Source organism: Salmo salar, chromosome ssa09 (assembly GCF_905237065.1).
Source record: "Salmo salar chromosome ssa09, Ssal_v3.1, whole genome shotgun sequence".
Lineage (NCBI taxonomy): Eukaryota > Metazoa > Chordata > Actinopteri > Salmoniformes > Salmonidae > Salmo > Salmo salar.
The window spans coordinates 29,774,445-29,793,877 of NC_059450.1; the positions used below are offsets into that span (position 1 = coordinate 29,774,445).

The following is a 19,433-nucleotide window of genomic DNA, read 5'->3' on the forward strand; positions in this document are numbered from 1 at the left end:
AAACAGCTGGTCCGACTGGGACTGGTCTGGCTAATGAGCCAGACCATTGTATGGTCAGGTGGAGGGACCGTCTACGATAAGGCTGCGTATCTGGTGAACAGAATAGAGCATCCAGCCGGGGGAAACGATACTGCCTCTTTAATTATGGAGCTGCCTACTCCATAGCTGGCCCAACGAGTCAGGGAGCATAGTGAGCTAATTGTTTAGGTGTAGCACAAAGGGCCTGAGGAAACTAATTAATTAATTAAACAAAACGGAACAAAAAAGGTGAACTAGCGAGTAGCGAACAGGACAGCCTCCGGTACAGTCCACACATGGTGGGTGACTGACTGACTTTAGGAGCACAGACAGACAGAGAGACAGGCAGGTGGTGGCAGATGGATAGATTCTGACTGTGGAGGAGAGATCAGGCCAAGGCCAGAAGTCCAGCGTCTTAGTAGGCAAAGAGAGAGGGAGCGGAGGGAGGGAGAAAAGCGCTACTTACAAACTGAAAACATGGAGTAAAAACCATGATACTGATGAAAGTTAGCATCTGGAGGGCTGCCTTTAAAATAAAACAACAAAAACAAACAAACAAACAAAGAAGGAGGATTACGGAAAAGAGAAAAAAAATGAAAGAGGGGTAATTAAAGAGATACAGCCAGGAGAAAACTTAAAAATCACTTTCACTCAACAACAAAACTGTAGCAGACTTGGGAGTCAAACATTTTAAAGGTCATTTTTAACTTCAGGGAATACTTAACACTTTTATTCATGTTATTTATGCTATTGTTACTAACTGCTAATGAAATTAGGAAAATGGATCCACATAAATACAGTATCATTGCGCAAATCCAATCCATCCTAAACTGTGCTTTACCACTGCAGGTTTCTGTGGCTGCCATATTGGCATCCTTGACAAAGGTTGAAGCTGCAAGCTTTTCCTTCCCTAATTATAAATATCAAGTTCCTTATTTAAAGATCAAGTACATTATTATGGCAGATACAAAAACCTTGGGTCTCTAGTGCATGTGTAAATACACAATGGTTATTTGAAGTGCCCCAATCTAACCCTTTATCTAGCAGTAAACCATAAAATGGTACAACGGAAGGCAGAGGGGGGAGAGATTGTGGAACACCAAAGGACAAACTAATTACTAGAAAGAAAAAGCCAGGGGACAAAGAGAGGTAGATAAAGGAGAGAATAGGTAGTAGAGTGACATGTGTGTGGAGCGGGAGCATGCTTGAGCAAACGTGGGTGGGTTCAACCTGTAGTGCCTGTAGACAAACCTGTAGTACAAGTGCCTGACTGGAAATTCCTCACACGTTGTATACTGTACTACCTCTGTTTACCCCAAACAACCTCCATGCCAACTGAACTGACATCTTATTTGTCTGACGTTGTCGTTTTATTCTTTTGTCCTCAGTGACAGATACGATTATAGAAAAGAACCTGTCTGTCTTAAGACCCAGTCAGTCAGATAAATAGATATGGTGCCCTGAGTTCACCTCTCTTTCTTTCCATTGTTCTCCCTTTCCTTCTCATATCCTCAGTGGCTGCTGACTCATTGTCTAAACCGGACGGGATGGCTAATTAGGCAAAATAGGGACTTGTTAGGCCTGCAGGACAGGACACTCTGGTCTGACTCATACTGATAGGCCAACCTGATTCATACTGTTAGGCCGACCTGATTCATACTGTTAGGCCGACCTGAATCATTCTGTTAGGCCGGCCTGAATAGTACTGTGCTGCCTGGGTATTGTTTTCACCTTGTCCTTTCCAACATGGTTTTCAGCACTGTTAAACCTCTTCGGGATAGGGGGCAGTATTTTCACGCCCGGATGAAAAACGTACCCAAATTAAACTGCAGATTCGGATAGAAAACACTCTGAAGTTTCTAAAACGGTTTGAATGATGTCTGTGAGTATAACAGAACTCATATGGCAGGCAAAAACCTGAGAAAAATCCAACCAGGAAGTGGGAAATCTGAGGTTGTATTTTTTTTCAAGTGATTGCCTTTCCAGTATACAGTGACTTAGGGTTAATTTTGCACTTCATAAAGCTTCCACTAGATGTCAACAGTCTTTAGAACCTTGTTTGAGGATTCTATGGTGAATTTGATGGGAATAACAGCCCAAGGAATTAGGTGTCCCATTATAAGGCATGGGCTCAGTCACACGCAAGGACTTGGGAGCGAGCTGAGTTCATATTCACTCCTAAAGAGAACGGATAGGTCCGGTTGGAATTATATTGAAGATATATGTTAAAAACAACCTAAAGATTGATTCTATACATCGTTTGACATGTTTCTACAAACTGTAGTATAACTTTTTTGACTTTTTGTCTGGACTAAGTAAGCACGCGCGTAGTGGATTTGGTTAGTGAACCTAATGCGCGAACAAAATGGATGTATTTGGACATAAATATGAACTTTATCGAACATTTATTGTGGAGCTGGGGTTCCTGGGAGTGCCTTCTGATGAAGATAATCAAAGGTAAGTGAATATTTATAATGTAATTTCTTAGTTTTATTGACTCCAAGATGGTGGGTTTCTGTTTGCTAGTTGTTGGTGTCTTCTGGGCTGTACTCAGATTATTGCAAATTGTGCTTTCGCCGTGAACCTTTTTTGAAATCTGACAAAGCGGTAGCATTTAGGAGAAGTCTATAATTCTTTGCATAACACTTGTATTTTGATCAAAGGTTATGATGAGTATTTCTGTAATGTGTGTGCTCATTGTGCTCATTCACCGGTGGGTTTGGAGGGAAAACATTTCTGAACTTTACGCGCCAATGTAAAATGGGGTTTTTGGATATAAATATGAACTTTATCGAGCAAAACATACATGTATTGTGTAACATGAAGTCCTATGAGTGTCATCTGATGAAGATCATCAAAGGTTAGTGAATATTTTAGCTGTACTTTTGGTTTTTGTGATGCATCTAGTTGCTTGGAAAATGGCTGTGTGGTTTTTCTTGTGAAGTTTATGTCTTAACATAATCTAATTTTATCCTTTCGCCGTAAAGCCTTTTTTGAAATCGGACAATGTGGTTGGATTAACGAGAGTCTTATCTTTAAAATGGTGTAAAATAGTTGATTGTTTGAGAAAATGGAATTATGAGATCTTAGCTGTTTTGAATTAGGCGCTCTGATTTTCCACTGGCTGTTGTCAAAATCAATCCGTTAACGGGATTAGAGTGCGAAGGGGTCTCTAAGAGCTTAAGGAACTATACACTGAGTGTACAACACATTAGGAACACCTGCTCTTTCCATGACATAGACTGACCAGGTGAATACAGGTGATCCTTTATAGTGCACTATGCCAGGGTCAATTGGAGTGCACTATATAGGGAATATGGTGCCATTTTGGACACAATCCCAGTGAGTTAAAAATGCACAAGCATTGCTGTGATTGGGCTGTGAGTCACGCACACCAAACCATGCCATTGGCCGCACATGGTGGTGGGCGGTGCAGAGGAGCATTTCTATTGTTGGACTGTCGTTGAAGGCTGTGGTCACAGAAAGCATGATAGCCGCCAGCCGGCTTCGGAGGATGCAGAGGGAGGTCGGCCTTGGGATGTGGAGGAGTGGAGGAGGGTGTAGGGAGGGGCCGGTGTGAAAGAGAGCGGAAGCCCCCGAGAGAGAGAAAGAGCCAGAGCCAGAGACTAGAAACAACAGAAAAGTAAGCGATGACACAGATATATAGAAAACACAGAACTGTAGTCGTTCCCTTAGCAACGTCTCACTGAAAGAAGAGAAAAATGGCAACGCTGACTTAGAGAAACCTTTCAGTTGATCAGTGACATAATATAATACTGTATGGGGTAACACAGATATAAAAGCCTTTATTGTGGTAGGAAAGAAAAACTGTTGGACATTGAACACTGCAGTAAGAAATACCTTCATTATGACAAAATGAAAGTCTAAAACCAAAGCTCACCAAAGCTCTACAGGATGCAGGGTGTGTCTTAACACTGCTGACAGGGACGGAAGGGGAAATACAGTACCAGTCAAAAGTTTGGACACACCTACTCATTAAAGAGTTTTTCTTTATTTTTACTATTTTCTACATTGTAGAATAATAGTGAAGACATCAAAAATATGAAATAACACATATGGAATCATGCATTAACCAAAAAAGTGTTAAACAAATCAAAATATATTTATATTTGAGATTCTTCAAAGTAGCCACCGTTTGCCTTGATGACAGTTTTGCACACTCTTGCCATTCTTAAGCGTATTACTCTAAAATGTTGTGCACAAATGTCTTAACATCCCTGTTAGTGAGCATTTCTCCTTTGTCAAGATAATCCATCCACTTGACAGGTGTGACATTACAAGAAGCTGATTAAACCGCATCATCATTACACAGGTACACCTTGTGCTGGGGACAATAAAAGGCCACTCTAAAATGTGCAGTTTCGTCACACAATACAATGACACAGATGTCTCAAGTTTTGAGGGACAGTGCAATTGCATGCTGACTGCAGGAATGTCCACTAGAGCGGTTGCCAGTGAATTTTATGTTAATTTCTCTACCATAATGTCGTTTTAGAGAATTTGGCAGTACATCCAACCAGCCTCACAACCGCAGACCACGTGTAACCACACCAGCCCAAGACCTCCACATCCGGCCCACCCAAGGAAGCACCCACCCAAGGGCCCACCCACCCCACACCCACCCATGGTTACGCCCCTGCCCAGTCATGAGAAATCCATAGATTAGGGCCTAATTTAATTTATTTCAGTTGGCTGATTTCCATATATGATCTGTAACTCAGTAAAACCATTGAAATTGTTGCATGTTGGGTTTATATTTTTGTTCAGTATATGTATGTATGTATGCCTAGAATGTCATTCCTTGGCTGAATCGCCAATCAATGCTAGCTTTGATCGCTAAGTGGCAGAGTGGTCGGTTCGAGTATCAGCCCTTAACAGCAACGACTAGTTTCCTCATTACTCCAGTTTGGCCATAAACCCTGTAGCCATCGTGACAGAGAAAGACTGGTATGATACTGTGTTGAGAGAGATACAGGTGTAGCTGTAGATACAGTAGTCATGCTGAGACAGGACACACTGTGACTATAGGGGCTTGGACATGGTACTGAGGCTTTATCATTCAACATGTATGTATGTATGTATGTATGTATGTATGTATGTATGTATGTATGTATGTATGTATGTATGTATGTATCTATGTATGTATCTATGTATCTATGTATCTATCTATCTATCTATCTATCTATCTATCTATCTATCTATCTATCTATCTATCTATCTATCTATCTATCTATCTTTTTCTGGGATAGCCACCATGGTAAATGTCCTGGGGTAAGACAGTACCTTCCTTGTGGCTCAGTTGGTAGAGCATGGTGTGTGCAACGCCAGGGTTGTGGGTTTGATTCCCACGGGGGGCCAGTACAAAAAAATATATATATATATAAAAATAAAAAAATGCATGAAATGAAAATGAAATGTATGTATTCACTACTGTAAGTCGCTCTGGATAAGAGCGTCTGCTAAATGACTAAAATGTAAAATTATAGTGTTTTGCTTTGACTGACCTGCATGTCTATCATTGTAAGGTACTGGTACAAAGATATGGTTGTGAGGTACTGGTAGTGAGGTGACACCTACCTGTCTCTGGGTCACTGAAGTCAGGCAGCGTCATGGCATTTAGCGTCCTTCTGTCTGCTATGGCTCTGTCGAACAGGCTGCTGCCTCGACCCGAATCACTAGAACACACAGACAGACAGAATTGATGTTTAACACCAACTAGATAGCTAAGCTTCCTAAAACCCCTCTCTGCCCATCTACCCTATTAGAATGACAGCTGCTCAGACTAAAAACGGTGTTTTTGTGTCTAAGGCAGACCCACGCTCACTGCATGGTATGGGTGATGAAACCGAGAGCAATGCTCCAAGTTTAGGAGGTGGGTTAGACACACCACCACACAACACACACGGTGCATTCGGAAAGTATTCAGACCCCTTGATTTGTTCCACATTTTGTTACGTTACAGCCTTATTCTGAAATGGATTAAATAGTTTCCCCCTCCCCTCATCGATCTACACACAATACCCCATAATTCAAAAACGTTTTTTTTTTTTTTAAATTACATTTATCACATTTACATAAGTATTCAGACCCTTTACTCAGTACTTTGTTAAAGGCCCTTTGGCAGCGATTACAGCATCGAGTCTTCTTTGGTATGATGCTACAAGCCTGGCACACCTGTATTTGGAGAGTTTCTCCCATTCCTCTCTGCACATCCTCTCAAGCTCTGTCAGGTTGGATGGGGAGTGTTGCTACACAGCTATTTTCAGGTCTCTCCAGAGATGCTCCAACGGTTTCATGTCCAGGCTCAGGCTGGGCCACTCAAGGACATTCAGAGACTTGTCCTGAAGCCACTCCTGAATTGTCGTGGCTGTGTGCTTAGGGTCGTTGTCCTGTTGGAAGGTGAACCTTTGCCCCAGTCTGAGGTCCTGAGTGCTCTGGAGCAAGTTTTCATCAAAGAGCTCTCTGTACTGTGCTCCGTTCAGCTTCGCCTCGATCCTGACTAGTCTCCCAGTCCCTGCTGCTGAAAAAAAAACATCCCCACAGTATGATGCTGCCGCCACCATGCTTCCCCGTAGGGATGGTGCCAGGTTTCCTCCAGACGTGACGCATGGTATACAGGCCAAAGAGTTCAATCTTAGTTTCATCAGACCTGAGAATTTTGTTTCTCATGGTCTGAGAGTCCTTTCGGTGCCTTTTGGCAAACTCTAAGTGGGTTGTCATGTGCCTTTTACTGAGATGTGGCTTCCGTCTGACTACTCTACCATAAAGGCCTGATTGGTGGAGTGCTGTAGAGATGGTTGTCCTTCTTGGAAGGTTCTCCCATCTCCACAGAGGAACTCTGGAGCGCTGTCAGAGTGACCATCAGGTTCTTGGTCACCTCCCTGACTAAGGCCCTTCTCCAATGATTGCTCAGTTTTTCGGGGCGGCCAGCTCTAGGAAGAGTCTTGGTCTTCTTCCATTTAAGAATGATGGAGGCCACGGTGTTCTTGGGAAACTTTAACGCTGCAGAAATGTTTTGGTACCCTTCCCCAGATCTGTGCCTCGACACAATCCTGTCTCGGAGCTCTACGGACAATTCCTTCGACCTTATGGCTTGGTTTTTACTCTGACATGCACTATCAAATGTGGGACCTTATATAGACAGGTGTGTGCCTTTCCAAATCATGTCCAATCAATTGAATTCACCATTTACCATGTCCAATCATTTACCATGTCCAATGAAGTTGCAGAAACATCTCAAGGATGATCAATGGAAACAGAATGCACCTGAGCTCAATTTCGAGTGTCATAGCAAAGGGTCTGAATAAGGTATTTCTGTTTTTTTATTTTTAATACATTTGCAAAAATGTCTAAAAACGTGTTTTCGCTATGTCAATATGGGGTATTGTGTGTAGATTGATAGTCATGGAGAGATCCCCTAGTCAAATGTCACTGTGACAATGAAACATTATGATGCATTGGTCTGGTGCACTGTGTGGATTACTGGTTCCTGTCAGGACCTACTGCGTCTTTCTCCTCAAATCAGTCAGCTCCTGACTAACTTTAACACGCTAATGTGTCATCTACCGGTATATTTCCCCTCCTGTAGGTTTTGTCTGAAGTAAATGCTATCGCACCTTCTATAATGAGCTGCTCCTGCATCCTGCATACATTGCAGACAGATTATGTAGTATAGGAATAAGGCTACAGTAGCCCCGGCCCCGGTCTAGTCTCATGATGTGCGTGTGTGTGCTGTGGCTGTAGCAGTGGACTAGGAGGAGAGGACTCTGGTTCCTTGTAATTGGTCTCAGTGGAATAACATTCTCCAGTTTAACGAGAGGCTGACATGATGTGAGGGACTGATCTGTCCACACTCTGACTCTCTCTCCGCTGCATTGTTGCTATTAGCTGCAGACGGGCTGCGTTCCAAATGGCACTCTATCCATTTTGTATGACAGGAGCCCATAGGGGTGTGTAGTGCAATACATAGGGAATAGGGTGCCATTTGGGATGCATACATGGAGCCACTGGAGGAACCAGGGTTATGTCTAGATGGGATTCAGCAACAGTAAGGAAGTGAGTTGAGTTATGTAATACATCATTTAGCTCAATCAATCAATCAATCAATCAATCAATGCAAGTGGATTTATAAAGACCTTTTTACACCAACAGTAGTCACAAAGTTATTTACAGTCGTGGCCAAAAGTTTTGAGAATGGCACAAATATTAATTTCCACAAAGTTTGCTGCTTCAGTGTCTTTAGATATTTTTGTCAGATGTTACTATGGAATACTGAAGTATAATTACAAGCATTTCATAAGTGTCAAAGGATATTATTGACAATTACATGAAGTTGATGCATAGAGTCAATATTTGCAGTGTTGACCCTTCTTTTTCAAGACCTCTGCAATCCACCCTGACATGCTGTCAATTAACTTCTGGGCCACATCCTGACTGATGGCAGCCCATTCTTGCATAATCAATGCTTGCAGTTTGTCAAAATTTGTGGGTTTTTGTTTGTCTACCCGCCTCTTGAGGATTGACCACAAGTTCTCAGTGGGATTAAGGTCTGGAGAGTTTCCTGGCCATGGACCCAAAATATCAATGTTTTGTTCCCCGAGCCACTTAGTTATCACTTTTGCCTTATGGCAAGGTGCTCCATCATGCTGGAAAAGGCATTGTTCATCACCAAACTGTTCCTGGATGGTTGGGAGAAGTTGCTCTCAGAGGATGTGTTGGTACCATTCTTTATTCATGGCTGTGTTCTTAGGCAAAATTGTGAGTGAGCCCACTCCCTTGGCTGAGAAGCAACCCCACACATGAATGGTCTCAGGATGCTTTACTGTTAGCATGACACAGGACTGATGGTAGCGCTCACCTTGTCTTCTCCGGGCAAGCTTCTTTCAGGATGCCACAAACAATCGGAAAGGGGATTCATCAGAGAAAATGACTTTACCCCAGTCCTCAGCAGTCCAATCCCTGTAGCTTTTGCAGAATATCAGTCTGTCCCTGATGTTTTTCCTGGAGAGAAGTGGCTTCTTTGCTGCCCTTCTTGACACCAGGCCATCCTCCAAAAGTCTTCGCCTCACTGTGCGTGCAGATGCATGCACACCTGCCTGCTGCCATTCCTGAGCAAGCGCTGTACTGGTGGTGCCCCGATCCCGCAGCTGAATCAACTTTAGGAGATGGTCCTGGGCGCTTGCTGGACTTCCTTGGGCGCCCTGAAGCCTTCTTCACAACAATTGAACTGCTCTCCTTGAAGTTCTTGATAATCCGATAAATGGTTGATTTAGGTGCAATCTTAATGGCAGCAATATCCTTGCCTGTGAAGCCCTTTTTGTGCAAAGCAATGATGACGACACGTGTTTCCTTGCAGGTAACCATGGTTGACAGAGGAAGAACAATGATTCCAAGCACCACCCTCCTTTTGAAGCTTCCAGTCTGTTATTCAAACTCAATCAGCATGACAGAGTGATCTCCAGCCTTGTCCTCGTCAACACTCACACCTGTGTTAACGAGAGAATCACTGACATGATGTCAACTGGTCCTTTTGTGGCAGGGCTGAAATGCAGTGGAAATGTTTTGGGGGGATTCAATTCATTTGCATGACAAAGAGGGACTTTGCAATTAATTGCAATTCATCTGATCACTCTTCATACAATTCTGGAGTATATGCAATTTGCCATTATACAAACTGAGGCAGCAGACTTTGTGAAAATGTATATGTGTTATTCTCAAAACTTTTGGCCACGACTGTACAGTCCTCTGATCTCAGGCCTGTGATTCTTTATGTACAGTATAGCTTCAGTGGATTCTTTAAAGCATATCAAAAAGCCATGGATATAATCAGGGAAGCAGTGCTGCTCTCTCTCGTCATAGTTAATACCAGCCTTTTGTAAGAGATGAGGCTAAAGTTGGAGCTTAATGTTCACACAGGAGATTGAGATCATGGACATTTGGCCCCAGACTCCCTCACTCCTTCTTCTCTGACATTCCAAAAGACTACATTTTGAGTGTGTGAGGCACAACGTTCCTGAAGGAGGCTTACAATACTGCAGCTTGCAATGGTATAGTGTCCAACATATTTGACTGCTATCATCTTACACATTTTAGTTCTATTTAGTGGACAGAACATTTTACCAGTGTAATGGGTACTATTATACTGTACCTGAGGTTGGTGAGGTTGTAACAGGACTTCCAGATCTGTAGCATGTGTTTGCAGGTGAGCAGAGCCTCCTCAGGTCCTTGACACAATGTCTCCAGCTTCACCTTGGTGAATAACAGACTGCAGGCAAACACATGGGAAACGCACAGTTTAAAACGCAGGAACACAACACATTAAAAGAAAAGACACGACACATTAACACAGAAGACACAACACAGAAGACACAGCACATTAACACAGAAGACACAGCACATTAACACAGAAGACACAACACATTAACACAGAAGACACAACACATTAACACAGAAGACACAACACATTAACACAGAAGACACAGCACATTAACACAGAAGACACAACACATTAACACAGAAGACACAACACATTAACACAGAAGACACAACACATTAACACAGAAGACACAACACATTAACACAGAAGACAACAGTGTGAGGTTGCAGACAAAGGAAAGCATCCTCCCCCTGCTACAAACTCACACTACATATTCAATGAGGAGTACTAGAATCTCTAGGATGCCTGGGAGTGGGGGGTGCATTCACCAATAACTCTCCACTCAGAGAAGAGTTTAATGAAAGCTAATTTGAGCAGAGAGATAGAGAAAGAAAGAGAGACACAGCAGAGAGAGAGAGAGATAGAGCAGAGAGATAGAGAAAAGCGAATGGGAGAATAAAGTTTTCATTCATAGAACCCTCTCATCCACCCTTCTGCTCTCCTCCCTCCCAGCCTAGTGTTCCTTCCAGTGCAGCGTAGTGAAATAAATGGCAATCTATTAATCTATACTGAACAAAAATACACATGCAACCATTTCAACGATTTTACTGAGTTACAGTTCAATAGAATTAAATTCATTAGGCCCTAATCTATGGTTATCACATGACTGGGCAGGGGCGTAACCAGGGTGGGCTTTGAATGGCATAGGCCCATCCACTTGAGAGCCAAACCTAGCCAATCAGAATTCGTTTTTCCCCACAAAAGGGCTTTATTTTAGGCATAAATAATCCTCAGCAACCCCTCTCAGCACATGATATGCCACACCTGTCAGATGGATGGATTACCTTGGCAAAGGAGAAATGCTTTCTAACAGGGATGCACAGTGCCTTGCAAAAGTATTCATCCCCCTTGGCGTTTTTCCTATTTTGTTGCATTACAACCTGTAATTTAAATGGATTTTGGGGGGATTTCATGTAATGGACATACACAAAATAGTTCAAAGTGGTGAAGTGAAATTTAAAAAAATTACTTGTTTCTAAAAAATAAAAAAAAACGGAAAAATGGTGTGTGCATATGTATTCACCCCCTTTGCTATGAAGCCCCTAAATAAGATCTGGTGAAACCAATTACCTTCAGAAGTCACATAATTAGTTAAATAAAGGCCACCTGTGTGCAATCTAAGTGTCATATGATCTCAGTATGTATATGCCTGTTCTGAAAGGCCCCAGAGTCTGCAACACCACTAAGCAAGGGGCACCACCAAGCAAGCGGCACTATGAAGACCAAGGAGCTCTCCAAACAGGTCAGGGACAAAGTTGTGGAGAAGTACAGATCAGGGTTGGGTTATAAAAAAATATCAGAAACTTTGAACATGCCACGGAGCACCATTAAATCCATTATTAAAAAATGGAAAGAATATGGCACCAAAACAAACCTGCCAAGAGACGGCCGCCCACCAAAACTCACAGACCAAGCAAGGAGGGTATTAATCAGAGAGGCAACAAAGATAACCCTGAAGGAGCTGCAAAGCTCCACAGCGGTGATTGGAATTTCTGTCCATAGGACCACTTTAAGCTGTACACACCACAGACCTGGGCTTTATGGAAGAGTGGCCAGAAAAAAGCCATTGCTTACAGAAAAAAATAAGCAAACACGTTTGGTGTTTGGCAAAAGGCATGTGGGAGACTCCCCAAACATATGGAAGAAAGTACTCTGGTCAGATGAGATTAAAATTGAGCTTTTTGGCCATCAAGGAAAACGCTATGTCTGGTGCAAACCCAACACCTCTCATCACCCCGAGAATACCATCCCCACAGTGAAGCATGGTGGTGGCAGCATCATGCTGTGGGAATGTTTTTCATCGGCGGGGACTGGGAAACTGATCAGAATTGAAGGAATGATGGATGGTGCTAAATACAGGGAAATTCTTGAAGGAAACCTGTTTCAGTCTTCCAAAGATTTGAGACTGGGACAGAGGTTCACCTTCCAGCAGGACAATGACCTTAAGCATACTGCTAAAGCAACACTCGAGTGGTTTATGGGGAAACATTTAAATGTCTTGGAATGGCCTAGTCAAAGCCCAGACCTTAATCCAATTGAGAATCTGTGTTATGACTTAAAGATTGCTGTACACAAGCAGAACCCACCCAACTTGAAGGAGCTGGAGCAGTTTTGCCTTGATGAATGGGCTAAAATTCCAGTGGCTAGATGTGCCAAGCTTATAGAGACATACCCCAAGAGACTTGCAGCTGTAATTGCTGAGAAAGGTGGCTCTACAAAGTATTGATTTGGGGGGGTGAATAGTTATGCACGCTCAAGTTTTCTGCTTTTTGTCTTAATTCTTGTTTGTTTCTCAATAAAAAATATTTAGCATCTTCAAAGTGGCAGGCATGTTGTGTAAATCAAATGTTACAAACCTCCCAAAAATCCATTTTAATTCCAGGTTGTTAGGCAACAAAATAGGAAAAATGCCAAGGGGGGTGAATACTTTCACAAGCCACTGTAAACAAATGTATGCACAACATTTGAGAAATACCATTTTTGTGCATATGTTAAATTGCTGGGATCTTTTATTTCAGCTCATGAAACATGAGACCAACACTTTACATGTTGCGTTTATATTTTTGTTCAGTATAAGTAGTGCCCATTCAAACATCAAATTACCTTTCATCTCTTCCTCATCCCAATATACAGTACCAACTACTGTGTGTGTGTGTGTGTTTGTTATGGATGTACTATGTGTATGAATGTGCAACAAACCGCATGCCTTGAATCTTCTCTGCAATGTTCTCACACAAATAATAACAGTACACTCTTTTTACACACATATTCACAGCATTCAGCCTCATGTTTTTACAAGTGCACACACACACACACACACACACACACACACACACACACACACACACACACACACACACACACACACACACACACACACACACACACACACACACACACACACACACCACTCTCCCACAGGCAAAGCTGAAGCTCAATCAAGCTTGTGAAAAAAACCTTGTTCTTTTTCATGTTGTGTAAGTGGCTGAGGCAGAGAGAGAGGCACAGCGGCCAACACTGTGGTGTCCTGAGGGTACAGCAGCCAACACTGTGGTGCCCTGAGGGCACAGCAGGCTAAATCTATTATAAATTGAGAAATTCAAAACACTAGAAACAGAGCAGGGAAAATATTTTTAAAAAGTATCTCAGGATTACGCAGAGACAGAGGTGTGAGAGGGGAAGTGTTTGTATACAAATTAACCATCAGACACCGGAGAGGAGGAGAGGAGATAGGGAGGAGGAGAGGAGATGGGGAGGAGGAGAGGAGATGGGGAGAGGGAGGAGGAGATGGGGATGAGGAGAGGAGATGGGGAGGGGGCAAAGGAGATGGGGAGGAGGAGAGTAGATGGGGAGGAGGAGAGGAGATTGAGAGGGGGAAACGAGATGGGGTGAGGAGAGGAGATGGGGAGGATTAGAGGCGATGGGGAGGAGGAGAGGCAATTGAGAAGAGGAGAGGAAATGGGGAGGAGGAGAGGCGATTGAGAAGAGGAGAGGAAATGGGAAGGAGGAGACGAGAAGGGGAGGAGTAGAGGAGAGGAGAAGGGGAGGAGTAGAGGCGATTGAGAAGAGGAGAGGAAAAGGGAAGGAGGAGAGGAGAAGGGGAGGAGTAGAGGAGAGGAGAAGGGGAGGAGTAGAGGCGATTGAGAAGAGGAGATGGGGAGGAGAGGCGATTCAGAAGAGGAGAGGAGATGGGGAGGAGGAGAGGCGATGGGGAGGAGGAGAGGAGATGGGGATGAGAAGAGGAGATGAGGAGGAGGAGAGGCGATTGAGAAGAGGGGAGGAGATGGGGAGGAGAAGAGATATCTTCTGTATAGCCAGCACTGTGATTTCTATCTGTAACAAATACTTGAAAAATACAATTAATTAGAAATCACTTTCTCTCTCTGCCGCCAAAATAACCAAGTGGATCTATGTGTGTGTGTGGATGGCTGGCATTGAGCAGAGAGGCACACTGACTGATCCTTTGGTTAATGTGTTTGTCTAAATGCTAACGCCAATGTTGTAGCATGTGATAGCATGCATGAGTTGTATAAGATAAAACAACACTGTGGAGACACACACACACACAGTAATATTGTTTTGTTGTAATATTGTAAATGTTATATTGTACATCTGTAATGGTGGAGCAGTGTACATGTGTATAGTGCACAGTGTATTCTGTTATGTATTGGACCTCTAAGCCAGTTCCACCCACTGGGACACCAGGTGTGTGCAATTAATCAGGTAGAACAAAAAAACAGCAGGCTCCGGACCTCGTAGGGTAAGAGTGGAATACCCCAGATGTAGACTATTGTTTTCTTGTGATGTGTTGTTTTGTTCCTGGACCCCGGAAGAGTAGCGGTTGCCTTGGCAACAGCTAATAAGGATCCTAATATATACAAAATAAGAGGGTATAACATTGAGTCTGTTGTGGAGAAAGGCCAGAATCCAGACTAACATGAAGTTCTCAGGGTACTCGCTGAGGGCCATCTCGATGATGTTGAGTGCGTCGTGGTAGTGTTTCTGAGCCGACAGCAACAGGGCCAGCAGGTGGAGTGAGTGCACGTCGTCTCCCTGCAGCTGCAGAGCCTGACGCACGTGCCCAAGCGCCTCCGGGATCTCTAGCACAGAGGACACGGGTCAGATCCCCACCAGTCATCCACAACAAGGGGTGCTGCTATCTGGCCATGCTGGAGAGGACCCTAACCTTAACCCTTATTACATCTGAACTCATCTGGCTACAATGTTACGGTAGCAAGCCCTTTCAGAACAAAGATTTGATTTGAATCACTAATCTCTAACCTTTACCCTTGACATTAAAGGCAAATAGCTCATGTACTTGCTCATCAGTGTTTATGTATTTTTCCCCAATACATGCCTATCTTGTGACAACCAATCACAGATATAACAGGGTTATTATATCTATGCTAATGTCTCTCCCACCTCAGCCAATCAGATCTCTGATGGAGTAGATACATGATCAGACACAACTTAGTTGTTAACATCTACTTAAATCTACCAGGTAATAACCAATATCAGGTCCTTTTCATTAGTCTACTGCTGCCGGAAATCAATGGTACAGTGAGGGAAAAAGTATTTGATCCCCTGCTGATTTTGTACGTTTGCCCACTGACAAAGAAATGATCAGTCTAGAATTTTAATTGTAGGTTTATTTGAACAGTGCGAGACAGAATAACAACAAAAAAATCCAGAAAAACGCATGTCAAAAAAAGTATTTGCATTTTAATGAGGGAAATAAGTATTTGAGTATAAGTATAATGAATGATGAATACCGTTAACTCCTAGTGTTTTAAAAAAAATAATGTTTTATTTATTTAACCTTTATTTAACTAGGCAAGTCAGTCAAGAACAAATTCTTATTAACAATGACGGCCTACCAAAAGGGGGCTCGGATTAAAAATAAATGAATAAATAAAAATATAGGAGAAAACACACATCACGACAAGAGACAACACTACAAAAAGAGAGACCTAAGACAACAACACAGCAAGGCAGCGACACATGACAACACCATGGTAGCAACACAACATGGTAGCAGCACAAAACATGGTACAAACATTTTTGGGCACAGACAACAGCATAATTGGCAAGAAGGTAGAGACAACAATACATCACACAAAGCAGGCACAACTGTCAGTACAAGTGTCCATGATTGAGTCTTTGAATATAGAGATTGAGATAAAACTGTCCAGTTTGAGTGTTTGTTGCATCTCGTTCCAGTTGCTAGCTGCAGTGAACTGAAAAGACAAGCGACCCAGGGATGTGTGTGCTTTGGGGACCTTTAACAGAATGTGACTGGAAGAACAGGTGTTGTATGTGGAGGATGAGGGCTGCAGTAGATACCTCAGATAGGGGGGAGTGAGGCCTAAGTGGGTTTTTAAAAATAAGCATCAACCAGTGGGTCTTGCGACAGTTATACAGAGATGACCAGTTTACAGAGGAGTATAGAGTGCAGTGTTGTGTCCTATAAGGAGCATTGGTGGCAAATCTGATGGCCGAATGGTAAAGAACATCTAGTTGCTCGAGAGCACCCTTACCTGCCGATCTATAAATTACGTCTCCGTAATCTAGCATGGTTAGGATGGTCATCTGAATCTGGGTTAGTTTGGCAGCTGGGGTGAAAGAGTAGCGATTACGATAGAGGAAACCAAGTCTAGATTTTACTTTAGCCTGCAGATTTGATATGTGCTGAGAGAAGGACAGTGTACCGTCTAGCCATTATTCTCCCAAATATTTGTATGTGGTGACTACCTCAAGCTCTAAACCCTCAGAGGTAGTAATCACACCTGTGGGGAGAGGGGCATTCTTCTTACCAAACCACATGACCTTTGTTTTGGAGGTGTTCAAAAACTTAACAAGGTTAACCTTAAATAGAAAAAGCTTGTTGGGTAGAAAAAGCATGTTGGACACTAAGAAAGCTTTGTTGTAGAGCGTTTAACACAAAATCCAGGGAGGGGCCAGCTGAGTGTAAGACTGTATCTTCTGAATATAAATGGATGAGAGAACTTCCTACTGCCATAGCTATGTTGTTGATGTAAATTGAGAAGTGCGTGGTGCCTAGGACCGAGCCTTGGGGTACTCCCTTGGTGACAGGCAGTGGCGGAGACAGTTTTATGACTTTATACACTGCACTCTTTGAGAGAGGTAGTTAGTAACCCAGGCCAAAGACCCCTCAGAGACATCAATACTCCTTAGCCGGCCCACAAGACTGCAATGATCTACCATATCAAAAGCTTTGGCCAAGTCAATAAAAATAGCAGCAAAATATTGCTTAGAATCAAGGGCAATGGTGACATCATTGCGGACCTTTAAGGTTGCAGTGACACATCCATAACCTGAGCATTAATCAGATTGCATACCTGAGAGAATACTATAGACATCAAGAAAGCCAGTCAGTTGATTATTGACAAGTTTTTCCAACACTTTTGATAAACAGGGCAAAATAGAAATACAGTGAGGGAAAAAAGTATTTGATCCCCTGCTGATTTTGTACATTTGCCCAGTGACAAAGAAATTATCATTCTATAATTTTAATGGTAAGTTTATTTGAACAGTGAGAGACAGAATAACAACAAAATAATCCAGAATAACGCATGTCAAAAATGTTATAAATTGATTTGCATTTTAATGAGGGAAATAAGTATTTGACCCCTCTGCAAAACATGACTTAGTACTTGGTGGCAAAACCCTTGTTGGCAATCACAGAGGTCAGATGTTTCTTGTAGTTGGCCACCAGGTTTGCACACATCTCAGGAGGGATTTTGTCCCACTCCTCTTTGCAGATCTTCTCCAAGTCATTAAGGTTTCGAGGCTGACGTTTGGCAACTCGAACCTTCAGCTCCCTCCACAGATTTTCTATGGGATTAAGGTCTGGAGACTGGCTAGGCCACTCCAGGACCTTAATGTGCTTCTTCTTGAGCCACTCCTTTGTTGCCTTGGCCGTGTGTTTTGGGTCATTGTCATGCTGGAATACCCATCCACGACCCATTTTCAATGCCCTGGCTGAGGGAAGGAGGTTCTCACCCAAGATTTGACGGTACATGGCCCCGTCCATCGTCCCTTTGATGCGGTGAAGTTGTCCTGTCCCCTTAGCAGAAAAACACCCCCAAAGCATAATGTTTCCACCTCCATGTTTGACGTTGGGGATGGTGTTTTTGGAGTCATAGGCAGCATTCCTCCTCCTCCAAACACAGCGAGTTGAGTTGATGCCAAAGAGCTCCATTTTCGTCTCATCTGACCACAACACTTTCACCCAGTTGTCCTCTGAATCATTCAGATGTTCATTGGCAAACTTCAGACAGGCATGTATATGTGCTTTCTTGAGCAGGGGGACCATGCGGGCGCTGCAGGATTTCAGTCCTTCACGGCGTAGTGTGTTACCAATTGTTTTCTTGGTGACTATGGTCCCAGCTGCCTTGAGATCATTGGCAAGATCCTCCCGTGTAGTTCTGGGCTGATTCCTCACCGTTCTCATGATCATTGCAACTCCTCGAGGTGAGATCTTGCATGGAACCCCAGGCCGAGGGAGATTGACAGTTCCTTTGTGTTTCTTCCATTTGCGAATAATCGCACCAACTGTTGTCACCTTCTCACCAAGCTGCTTGGCGATGGTCTTGTAGCCTATTCCAGCCTTGTGTAGGTCTACAATCTTGTCCCTGACATCCTTGGAGAGCTCTTTGGTCTTGGCCATGGTGGAGAGTTTGGAATCTGATTGATTGATTGCTTCTGTGGACCAGTGTCTTTTATACAGGTAACAAGCTGAGATTAGGAGCACTCCTTTTAACCTCTCTGGGAAATGTGGGACACTATTCAACAGCCAGTGAAATAGCAGGGCGGCAAATTTAAAACAACAAAAATCTCAAAATTCTAATTTCTCAAACATACAACTATTATATCCCATTTTAAAGATACACTTCTCGTTAATCCAACCACATTGTCCGATTTCAAAAAGGCTTTACGGCGAAAGCATAACATTAGATTATGTTAGGACAGCGCCGAGACAAGAAAAACCACACAGCCATTTTCCAAGCAAGGAGAGGCGTCACAAAAACCAGAAATACAGCTAAAATTCATCACTAACCTTTGATGATCTTCATCAGATGGCACTCATAGGACTTCATGTTACACAATACATGTATGTTTTGCTCGATAAAGTTCATATTTATATCCAAAAATCCCATTTTACATTGGCGTGTAATGTTCAGAAATGTTTTGCCTCCCAAAACTTCCGGTGAATGAGCACATCAATTTACAGAAATACTCATCATAAACGTTGATAAAATATTAAACTGTTATTCAAAGAATTATAGATACACTTCTCCTTAATGCAACCGCTGTGTCAGATTTCAAAAAAACTTTACAGCGAAAGCACACTTTGCAATAATCTGAGTACAGCGCTCAGACAACAACAACAAGCAATACAGATACCCGCCATTTTGGAGTCAACTAAAATCAGAAA

The 19,433-nt window shown here is 42.9% G+C and overlaps 1 protein-coding gene across 1 annotated transcript in view; it reads right to left on the reverse strand.

Moving 5' to 3' along the window:
- Positions 1 to 19,433, reverse strand: part of LOC106611152 (tetratricopeptide repeat protein 7B) — a 101,663-nt gene that overhangs the window by 39,185 nt on the left and 43,045 nt on the right. Inside the window, 3 exon segments of the mRNA XM_045723572.1 lie at positions 5,617 to 5,714; positions 10,187 to 10,303; positions 14,913 to 15,073. Of these exon segments, the coding sequence (XP_045579528.1) occupies positions 5,617 to 5,714; positions 10,187 to 10,303; positions 14,913 to 15,073 (376 nt within the window).